The 11,086-nt window shown below is 43.1% G+C and overlaps 2 protein-coding genes across 2 annotated transcripts; one reads left to right on the top strand and one right to left on the bottom strand.

Moving 5' to 3' along the window:
• Positions 1 to 633: 633 nt before the first annotated feature.
• On the top strand, positions 634 to 6,448 carry slc25a18 (solute carrier family 25 member 18). Its single transcript, XM_041938282.1, has 9 exons — positions 634 to 749; positions 981 to 1,103; positions 2,065 to 2,120; positions 2,373 to 2,463; positions 2,865 to 2,980; positions 3,341 to 3,518; positions 4,031 to 4,194; positions 4,857 to 4,932; positions 5,033 to 6,448. The coding sequence occupies exons 1-9, from the start codon at positions 730 to 732 to the stop codon at positions 5,172 to 5,174; spliced, it is 966 nt and encodes a 321-aa protein (XP_041794216.1). The 5' UTR covers positions 634 to 729; the 3' UTR covers positions 5,175 to 6,448.
• A 15-nt stretch (positions 6,449 to 6,463) lies between these two features.
• atp6v1e1a (ATPase H+ transporting V1 subunit E1a) lies at positions 6,464 to 10,710 on the bottom strand. The gene is made up of 9 exons (XM_041938281.1): positions 10,540 to 10,710; positions 9,986 to 10,051; positions 9,793 to 9,902; positions 9,484 to 9,550; positions 8,996 to 9,085; positions 8,825 to 8,893; positions 8,622 to 8,716; positions 8,373 to 8,460; positions 6,464 to 6,976 (listed from the first exon to the last, which is right to left on the bottom strand). Exons 1-9 carry the CDS (start codon positions 10,570 to 10,572, stop codon positions 6,914 to 6,916), a joined length of 681 nt encoding a protein of 226 aa, XP_041794215.1. The 5' UTR covers positions 10,573 to 10,710; the 3' UTR covers positions 6,464 to 6,913.
• Between the last annotated feature and the right edge of the window lie 376 nt (positions 10,711 to 11,086).

Genomic DNA, 11,086 nt, shown 5'->3' with positions numbered 1-11,086 from the left:
CCGGTAAGCCCCTCATTTTCAGTTCTGCCCTCCTTGCTAGATCACATACTCTTATCCCTTTTAGCTGGCAGATTAGAGAGACTCAAGATGTTCTGTGTCAGTGTGGTAGTCCTGGGATATGTCACCATTCACAGTTATGAATGATTTAGTCTGGATTTTATAGACGCCGATAGTTAATGTGAGGTGCTCCATCACAACCCTCCTACTGTCTAAGAAAACCATCACAAATGTCTATTCAACAGGGCTTTGAGAAAGACAACACCTGTGTGTTATATAGAATACAGAAACGCTGGTCTCACTTGTGCTCTTTAGAATTATTCAGTCCATATGAACTGCATGTGTTTTGTGTTTCCAGGCAGTGGGAGAGACATTGGGTTTTGGTGTGAGGTACAGCAAGGCAGAAAGGCTGGCCAGAAGACACAGATCCAACACCGGCGGTTCTGGCTACGACAGAAAAAAGGACATCTACCCCTGCTGTACCAGGGAGGAGACGAAAGAGAAGAAGGCGGTCCAGTGCCGCCGCATTAAAAGAAGCCGTTAGCTCAATCTGTGGCGTGGGTGGGCAGGTGAGAGTTGAACTGCAGTGATAACTTCGAACTGCTTGCCAAAGTGTGACAGGAAAGAGGAAGAGGAGAGGGAAGACGAGGAGGAGGAGGAGTAGGTGGAGAAGGAGGAGGAGGAGGAGGAGGAGGAGAAGAGTAGTGGGCCTGGAGCCCAAACACAGTCAGGATGGCAGACAAGAAAGTTAGGTAAGTGTCTATACCTCATTTGTTTTGCTTAATGAGGACAGGCCAAAATGTATTCATGAAGAGGATGCAGCAGCCATGCTAACATTAGACACTTTGTGTCTCTCTGTGTGTGTGTGTGCCTGCTTTATTTGTGTCTTTGTCTATGAATGGACGTGTTATCACGGCTTGTGTTGACGACTGCGTTTACATGGGTCTGTGCATGCGTGTGTGTCTACGTTGATCCCTTTGCAGCCTCCCTGCTAAGCTTATTAATGGGGGCGTGGCAGGCCTGGTTGGTGTGACATGTGTATTTCCTATTGACCTGGCCAAGACCCGCCTACAGAACCAGCAGGGCGTCCAAGTCTACAATGGAATGTGAGTAGGGCTCCCCTGGCCCCGGTTCACCCGCAACTGTCACTGATCTGCCACATCCAAAGATAAGGGCTTTTCTTCTTAATGATAATAGAGAAAAAGCTTTTAAATTCATCTTAATCTTTAAAGTTACGAAAAGGCCTACAGACAAGTCTTAAAAATATCTGCTGATGATGAATGGTGTTAAAAGTGCCTTCTGGTTAACAGCACTCTCTAATTTGAAGTCAGAATGATTTCGACTAACATACTTTTCCTCTGAATCTTAGAGGGTGGAGCAGCACAGCTAAACACACTCTTTCCTCATTTGGTGCAGTGTTTTGCATTAGAGGAATGGTATATTGTGTGTGTGTGTGTTTGGATGGACTGTCATGGTAGCTCTGAATTGTGGACCGATTTATTTAAAAACTGACAAACTTTCAAATGAATGCACTATTTCACATTCCATTACCTCAGTTTGTGGAGGAGTTTTAATCAAACTAAAACAAACAAACCACGAGATGCAGAGGAAAAGACAGTGTCCTCAAAAGACGCCCTGAAACTGTAACTGCGTACATGTGGTGGGCATTAATATTGCTGGCTGATTGGGCGTGGTCAACCCGTGGTCAAATATTTTAGACTGTGGTTTTCCACTGTGAGTCAGAGATGGAAAAATAGCCTGGATGACTTATTCCCTTCAAGACCCAGTTATGGAGTTGGATTTTTCTGTGCTTTGCAAAGAAAAAAAAGAATTTAGGGAACAGCTCACACAGTTCTTTGACACCACTGCTCTCTGTCCAGTTGCTGTTGTGACGGGACAGAGGGCAATGGTGTATTTGGGTAAAGGCCTGACTAGTGATGCAGCTTATAAATGAAACATAATGCTAATGATTTGACCTAAATATCTGTCAGTGGAGTTCATTTAAAGGTGAAAGACATAAACTGTTATGGTGCTTTCTGTCAATTGTTTTCATTGTTGTCTTTAAAGGCTGGACTGCCTGGCAAAGACGGTTCGCTCTGAGGGCTATTTTGGATGCTACAGAGGTATTCTTTGCATTTCTAATCCCTGTGACAAACAATGCTATAAGTGTGGTTTACTGTGAGATTAATCCAGACACCTGTGCTGTTGTTTCTCCTGCGAGCCCTAAATCTGTTCATCACAGATACTAGTGTTTACTGCTATTAGCCAACGGTGGTGAGCCATAAGCTGGTGTGTAGGCCAGTTCTATTTGTGTGCCTCAGTAGAAACTGTTGGTCATTAGTGCCATCAGCCATCAGCCTGTTTGTGTTTTCCAGGCGCAGCGGTGAACCTCACTCTCGTCACACCAGAAAAAGCCATCAAGCTGGCGGCCAATGACGTCTTCAGACAGAAGCTGTCGAAGGATGGGTACGCTGATTTTTGTCCTTCATGACACGTACAGTAATGTTGGATAACATTAGAGTTCTCCAGCAACCTAAAACTATATTAAATAGTTAAAACAAGTGAAGAATTTGTTTTTGATCACTTTTGCTGAACACAGTCACTGTTAACTGCTGTTCAATACGTAGAAGAAAAACACAGTTTTTAATTTCAGAGAAAGAAAGAAAGAAGGAAAAGAGACTGTAGTGTTGAGATGCATGTTTTATCCAGCACTTTGGGAAAATCTGGCAAGTTAACAAACTCCTGTCAGGGGTCCTAAAAGCCTCAAGCCTGTGTATTTGCTCTTGTTAATAAATATATGGATTTATGGCCTGTTATCACAGAAGCTCGCTCTTGTTAATGCTGTGCATCTGTTCCTGACACTCCAGGCATTTGCCCCTGTGGGGTGAGGTACTGGCAGGGTGTGGGGCTGGAACCTGTCAGGTGGTGGTCACCACTCCCATGGAGATGCTTAAGATCCAGCTGCAGGATGCAGGAAGGCTAGGTGAGTTGGTTGCTGGATTTAATGCTTCGTTTTTGTGTGTGTGTGCACATACCAAGACGCAGGGTGTCAAAATCCATGTCAGTGGAAAAGTGTGAAATTCAGTCTTAGAAAACCCTATTCAGGGAGTTACACTTTTCCACTTCTACTAAGATTGATTTGGTACAAGTGTAGTCATAGACCGCATTTCAATAAATAAGACCTAATATGAATGTTCATGCTGTGTATTATCAATAATGTGAAAGACTGACTGACAGTGGGTAGCCAAACCTTTGCTCAATACCAAACAGGTGGTGATGGTTGCATGATGATGTTAGCCTGCATGCGTTTTCTAACCTGGGAGAGTCTATGTTTGACTATCAGCTGCCCAGAGGCCTGTTCAGGCTGCTGCCGCTCCCGGTCCAGCTCCATCGTTGGTGGCCCCCCAACGAGCCCAAACAAATCCTCCACCTCGGCCCTCAGCCATTGGCATCACCACGGAGCTGTTGAAGACTCGTGGACTGGCAGGCCTCTACAGGGGGGCAGGAGCCACTTTAATGAGGTCATACACACAAAGACATAAACACGCACGCACATCCACTTACTCACAACACATGAAATTTGTTTTACTTGTCTCCTTTTTTGCTTTTAATGTACATGTACATACCGTCTAATTTACACGTAAAAAGCACTGTAGTCACAGGCACCATGGTGACATACTGTGAAAGGCATACTGTCAATCAGCCTTTGTAAATATCAGGTACGCGACCATGAACAGCAGCTTGTGTTCTCCAGCTCTGCCCCTCCCTTCATTCATCTCTGCCATCACTGGTCTCATGAGCTGATTTTACATTGCATAACTTATACTGTGTTGTATTTCCTGATACCGCTGCCAATCAAGACTGATCAATGGATTCCTGCAGCTATGTCTGGCAGTTCCACTGCAGCCGAATGGGGTCGAAAGCAGTCTCTTTCTCTCTCCCTGCTTCTTCCCTGCCTCCCTCCTGTTTTCAGTCCATCCTATTTCTAACCTGTGATACAGCCCCTCAGATTATTTCATTTCCTATTTTTCAGGGATGTCCCCTTCTCAATGATCTACTTCCCACTGTTTGCCAACCTAAATGCACTGGGCCAGGAGAGACTGGGTAATGTGCAGTCCCGGGCACCATTCTGGCACTCATTTGTAGCAGGCTGCGCCGCAGGCTCAGTGGCGGCCGTGGCTGTGACGCCACTGGATGGTAAGTCGAAGAAAGACACAGGCAAAGTAAGAGTGATGGTAGGACAGGAGGTGAGGTGCAAATGAAGACTTCCATACTCACAAACACAGCAGGCGTATAGCATATAAACACCCAGTGCTGCAACCTTCATTGCAATTTAGGCCTTTAAGGAAATGTTTCTAAGTAATTTCAGAACAGGATCTCCCTCTCATAAATGAAAAGTTCGGAAGCAACAAAATGCTTCATCATTCAGTTCAACACACTCAGAGCTTGATCTGGTATGATGAGTAACTCATGGTCGCTGAGGTTAGCAAACTTTAGAGAGATGGCTGTGTCTGAAACCGCTGACTTGTTTACTCATTCAACACTCCCTGCACAACAGACACTCTCTATATATAAACAGAGACTTGGGACATTTACTTGTCATCAAATCTATAAATGCAGTACATTGCATCATGGGATTACTAGCAGAAAGTAGTGAGGGCACTATAGTGAGTGTATACACAGCCTGGAATTCAGACGGTCATTGTGTGTAAGTGACATTACAGTCTGCAGCTTTTTTTTTTTTTAACCTCTCTATGTTGCTATCAGCATGCTGTGATTTTCACTTCTGGCCACTGTTTGCTCTGTCATCTGTGAGTGGATGTAATGACTGTCATTCTGTGTCTTAAATGCATGTCCAGTCATAAAGACTCGCCTGCAGACCTTGCAAAAAGGTGAGGGGGAGGACACATACAGAGGAATTATTGACTGCACACGGTAGGATTTCAGACTACAATAAACCACTTGCTGCCTCTGTATTCATATGTGTAAAGAGTCTGACATGCTCTTCCTGTCCCTGTCCTGTGTACTTTTTCAGGCGCATCATGAGGCGGGAGGGCCCAGCAGCATTCCTAAAGGGCGCAACGTGTCGTGCTCTGGTCATCGCTCCGCTTTTTGGCATTGCACAGGGCGTCTACTTTCTCGGGGTAGGGGAGATGGTGCTTGGTTTGCTGGAATAGCAGTGCTTGGCATTGGTGGCGGTGGTTGTGTTGTCTCCGTACAGACAATCTGCTGCTTTAATCTGCAGTGAATGACAACTGAGTGAAAGGTGAATACACAGAGAGGGAAAGACGGCCACTAACCAGAGGAGGGACGGTCTGAGATATGAAGTGGCTCTATTTACTAATACATGGACCAATGGTTTCACACTAATCATGTTTCTATAGGTTCTTACATGCTGTCAGCAGGGTTCTGTAGGATAAACAGGGTCCTGTGAATGTGTGTGATTGATCTGAGGGTATCTGTCCCGAGTTGTGTGGGTATGTCTGGGGCTGTTCCTTTCACCTGGGAGAGATCATTCTGTCTGGTTGTTAAGAGAGAGCTGCTGCATGTTGTATGAGGCTGCTAACTAAAATGCCTACAGACGAAGAACTGTGCATCGTTCTATGTAAGTGACAAATTCCCCTTTCAATCTGTATCAAAAGCTAATCCTGCAGAATGTTTGATGTCAGAGTCTGAGCTGGGTATTCAGTTTGACTTCAAATGCCAACCATTTAGATGTCAGTGTTTGATGCGTCTCTCTGGAAAAGGAGCGTGAGCTCCTTCTGCCTATCCTGTTATGCATTCCTCCCACTCCATCTGTGAGGTGGGAGTTGTAATCTTGGATTTCTTCATTGGATTGGGAGGTGCTGCCTACCAGTGTCCCTAAGGTCATTTGCTAATCTGATGGTAATGGTTTAATCCCTGCATTAACGTACGATATACCCTAACACACAGCTCACTTCCTGCCTAAAGGCCACAGGTTAGACTGCTGGGCCACTGTCTCGTAGCCTTGACTTCCTCTCCTCCACAGCTTGAAAGGGTTTAAGTAAAACCTGTGAGAAGCCGATGGCTGTTTTTACTGCATAGTTACATTACATTAAAACATCTTGCTTCAACTGATGTGCGCACAATAACTAAATGCAATTAAAGCCTTATCAATGCTGATAGTTTCTAGAGCATCAAGTCTTAAATAAATTCAGTGGAACTGGTGTTGAAACATTGATTTGGTACTTGAGTCCAGTTTAGCGAGGACAACTCATGGAGGGAGTATGGCACCTTGTCTTGCCAACTGTTTGCCATTACTTAAAGTCCACTGGGTGGCACTAAAAGCTTTTTTACATTTGTAATGCAAGACACATTTTGATGTGGCTAGTGTACCTAGGCTCCTACATTTTCCTCACAGTAGAGTGAACATAGACTGAGTAAACTGTTTGTTTACAAGCTGTAAATAAAGATATCTCATGCATGCTGACTTCTCTGTGTCACACACATTTATTTCTTTGGCTGTTGTATGTTCAGTATTTCACAACGATGGTAATGGCTTTTGCTGTCTGTATGCACAGACACAATCAAACTATTGAATAACACGTTTGGCAAACATATCAGACAATCAATCTTAGTACAGACTGCTGTCTACAAAAACTGTAGACTAAGTATGTGAGTATGTATCTTTGGTGTAGCTTTGATTACATTAATCAAGTATTTTCAATGACAATGCCATTCAAAGCAGTCCTTTAGACAACCCCTGGAGAATAAAATAAGATGGCATTTCAACAAAAGTACAAAAAGAAACGAAAATAACAACAAATAAAAAGGTGTTTGAGCACATCTGCAGCATCCCATTCAGTAAATCAGGGTTTTCCATGACCCTTGATAATGGGCTGTGGTCACTTTGCACACTCCACCCATGATCGCACTTCTGCCCTCAAATCCACTGTTAATCCGTGAACCTGCGGTTGGGGTTGGCACCAAACAAGTTCACTCTGATCTCAGGCATCATCTGTCAGGTGTAAAATCAGGATACAAGTAAGTACACACAAGATACTTATAGGAAAAATAACTATGACAAGAAACTAAAAGGAAAAACCTGGATGACAAATTATTTCAGTAAATTAGTAAAGATTTCTGTGGATATAAAGGAAGGTTAACTAGTAATATATCTAATAATAGTAGTAGTAGTAGTAATAATCTAATAATTTCTCATTACCTAAAAGACAAAACCAACAAACAAAAACATGTTTTGCTGATTCAAACACGATGCTGCTCTGTAGGAGCCGTGCTGATGGAAGAAAATAATACTGTCTTGTGACTGGTTGCACACATTGGCCACTGAGCGGCGTCTGTCCTGTTTACTTGTTTATATTATATCGCTCATCTTATTTCTACCCTCACAAAACTTCTGTGTGTATGAAGGTTTGTGCTGAGCCTTTGTGATGTTCTTCACAAAGGTTTAATGGTTGGATGAGAATGGTTCAGACCCTGCAGGTCTCTTCTCTTTTCACCTGCATCTCCAAAGAATCTCAATGGATGATGCTGGTAACATCACAGAAGTGCTAAAACTGAAAGAGAAGTGAAAGCTTCTTGCTTGCAAAAAGGGAGGGTATTTGTTCAAGTTTCTGATGTGCATACATTTTGACCATGATGTTTGTCTTTGCTTCGTGCACACATAGAGAGGTTTATTAAATAATAAAAATAGTTTTTGTTTATAACAGGATGCCTTTATAGTGACCACGCTCTTGTCTACACCAGCAGCTGTGGGTTGGACGCAAAAACAATTAGGAACGAATGCTAAAAATTCCTCTGAGCTCTCAGAGTTTATCTGAGACAAGAGAAGATACTCTAGACAGAAAGTATGAATGAATTAAGTTTACTTACAAAAACTAGATGATAATGACTGTAATTAGTAAACAATGCATTTTCCTGCTTAAACTGGAATCCAAAATCCTGGTATAAATAAGAATCTGTGTTTGCTCATTCTTAGATTACTCAATGAAATAACACCCAATTAAAGTATCTCTTCTACCCCTTTTCACTCTCAGGGGGCAGCCGTGGCCTAGAGGTTGGAGAAGCGGCCTCCATTAGCCGGCTGATGTGCCCTTGAGCAAGGCACTTAACCCCCCAATATGCTCCCCGGGCGCCTGATGCGGCAGCCCACTGCTCCTGTGTGGTTCACTGCATGTTGCATGTGCATGTGTGAAATGCAGAGACTAATTTCCCAGTTTGGGATTACTAGAGTGAATAAAATTAAAAAAAAAAAAAAAAATTAAATTCAGCTCTCCTTCCTTTGGGTTGTTAAGGTCACTGAAGAAGCCAGTGGCCTGTGCTGCCCTCTACAGGCAAACAGCAGAAACTGTGCTATAAAGGCCATTTCAGAAATGTTATCAAAGTTTCTCTACCTGTTGTGCCATGAGTTCTATCCTGCTCTCCAAAGTGTTGGAAACCTTGATCTTCCCATTATCATTATATACTTCAACTCCTCCGCAACTGCAAAACAAAGAGTAGACACTTGCTGCATATGCGAGAGAACAAGCAAACCCAGCAATGTATGCCTTTTCTTCACTTTTTTCAATCACAATCACATTTTTTTATATTGAGCATACTGAAAATGCGAGTTGATGTTAGAGAAGTATGTTAAAACACCTTACATGCTTGATGGAAGAAAACGTTCCTGGTCGATTCTGACGACTATGTTGCTCTTTACTGCCTCTTTGTAGATAGGGATGTTCTTATTGACTGCAGCCTGTCAAGCAATGAAACACTTAGAACACACAACACTACCAACTATCCTGTCTTTAATGACTTGCTAAGACAATCAGAGCATACAACACGGTAGTCACCTCAACCTCACCTGAACCATTTCTACATCCTGCTGTCGGCAGCGAATGGTAACTTTAGGTTCCAGCAGTTGATAGAATCCCTGAAAAGTGAAAAGGACAAACTCAGAAAACATAAAGAACCAACAAACCAATCAACTGTTGATATTGCTGTATCGTTCAATGAGAGCAGCTGGAGGTTCTACCTGAAGCACCAGGCCCTCCAATAGGGCGGAGTACCTAGCAGGGTCCTTGGAAATTTCTGCAAGTCTTTGACGGGCCTCATTCAACAAATCCTGAGACAAGACCACAGGTTTAAAACAGATATGAGCCCTTTGAATTTACAGACAAATTCTTATTGCTTTTAAATTCATGCTCATAAACCCTCTTATTCAGATGCTATGGAGTCAGGCAGTACTGCGTAAAGGCTTGTCTGTGGCAACAGACGATTATTGGGGTGGTGGTACTGAACTGACATGAAAGGATCTAATTCAGTGGTGAACAGGACAAAGCATTAAGCACTCGTGAACACTATGATTTGGTTGAGCCTAACTCTTGAATTCATCCTAGTAGCATAATAGTTGAAAATAAGATACCATTTATCAATATACTGAATGTCAGTGTGACAAACTTCTGTGTCAGTTGTGTAGTATGAACTCAACATGTGAGTGAGTGTTGAGAGTTGATCTCTAACCGTGATCATGTCGTCACGGGCCTTCAACACCTTCAGCCTCGCCTGGTTCATCAGGTTGGACATCTGGCTGAGAGAGTGGAAGGGAAAGCCAATGAGTGAATCAGCTGGAGCACACCTATAAGCATCTGTCCTGTTTGACAGCACAGCTGGATTTTAAGAGGTCGATATGGTGACATTCATGCTAGGAAACTCAGAACAAGAGGAAAATACACAAAAAATTTTAAAGTTAATTCAACCTCTTGCCAGTCAAAAGTCTCACATTAAACCTGTTTCCCCCCCTAAACTGGCAATAAACGACCAACAACTCACATTTTCTTATGCTGTTCAATCTGCTTCTCTTTCTTCTCATAGTATTCCATGATTTTCACCCGCTGAGTCTGCACCAGGCGACCTTTCTCGATGTTGAACTCTTCCTCGGCCTGTAAACAGATGAGGATGACAAGGCCCGTTACTGGCCCCTGCAGCAAACATGCCAGGAATGAATGACAGACCAGTCAATTACCTTAGCTTCAATTTCTTCAACTTTCTCTTTGGCCTCTTGCTCAATGAAGGCCATCATGTGCTTGATCTGCCGAAAGAGACAAACGTCTGTTCAAATTCAGGCGTCTCACAAGATGCAGCCTTTGTGGCTGACGTTGTGTCACATTTCTAAATGTAAGTACAAACCAGTTCACGATGCATTACAAACATTTTCTTACTTCAGACTTTAGCATTAGAGTGCTTTAGATGCCCTCGTTTACTCCTGCTGGACTAACCTCCATAACTTGGACCCATTACTGACAGTTTATTGCAAATCTCCACGTGTGCTAACATAACACAATATTGTCAAAATGAATTGAAAAATAAAGTGAAATTGAATGTCAGCGAGGTTAGTAACGACCTCGGAAGTCATCGTTAACAGTTACTGCAGAATAATGATTCACGAACAGCTGGCGGTGAAACTATAATTTACATGCAACGGTAGTCCAGGTTTCAGCCCGTTAGCTACCGTTAAGGTCTGTTATGTTTAGCTAACATTACCTTAACAGCTACAGAGTGTAACGTTGTCTACTTTACCTGTTTCTGTACATCAGCGTCGGTGAGCGCCATGGCCGTTCTTCAATATATTTTGCTTATCTGAAGTCTGTAAACAATTATATCTTCCCGACCACTTGTACAGTCCAGCTGGACGGTGACAGTTGAGAGACTATAACATTACTTTTTCGCTTCTTTTTGAATTCACGTCGAGCGAGCGACAGAGGACCGAACGGAACATCCGGTCAGACCTTCAAAGTAAAAAACGTATCGGCTAGGTCAAGTTTTTGGAAACCGTGAGGAAAGCGTGCCCCTCCCCTCCCAATGTTTTTTATCTTAAGAACACGCACCAGTCACAGTGTTTTCAAATAATTTCAGATATTAACTGCAAACCGAATACTTTTAATATAATATTTTCAGCCTGTGGGACCAGGGTTTGGAGGTTACGGGGCGTCGCCTAACGTCCTCAAACCGCGCTCTTTCAGTCCGTTTATGTGCAGTACTCTCATAATTTTGACATATGTCATATCTGATGGCATCTTCCACCGTTGGGGTGCATAAGGCTATGGACATTCGCGTCAAATTTCAC

Source organism: Chelmon rostratus, chromosome 6, assembly GCF_017976325.1.
Source record: "Chelmon rostratus isolate fCheRos1 chromosome 6, fCheRos1.pri, whole genome shotgun sequence".
Lineage (NCBI taxonomy): Eukaryota > Metazoa > Chordata > Actinopteri > Chaetodontiformes > Chaetodontidae > Chelmon > Chelmon rostratus.
The sequence above is the reverse complement of the archived record's forward strand: the minus strand, read 5'-3'. Positions and strand labels throughout refer to the sequence as shown.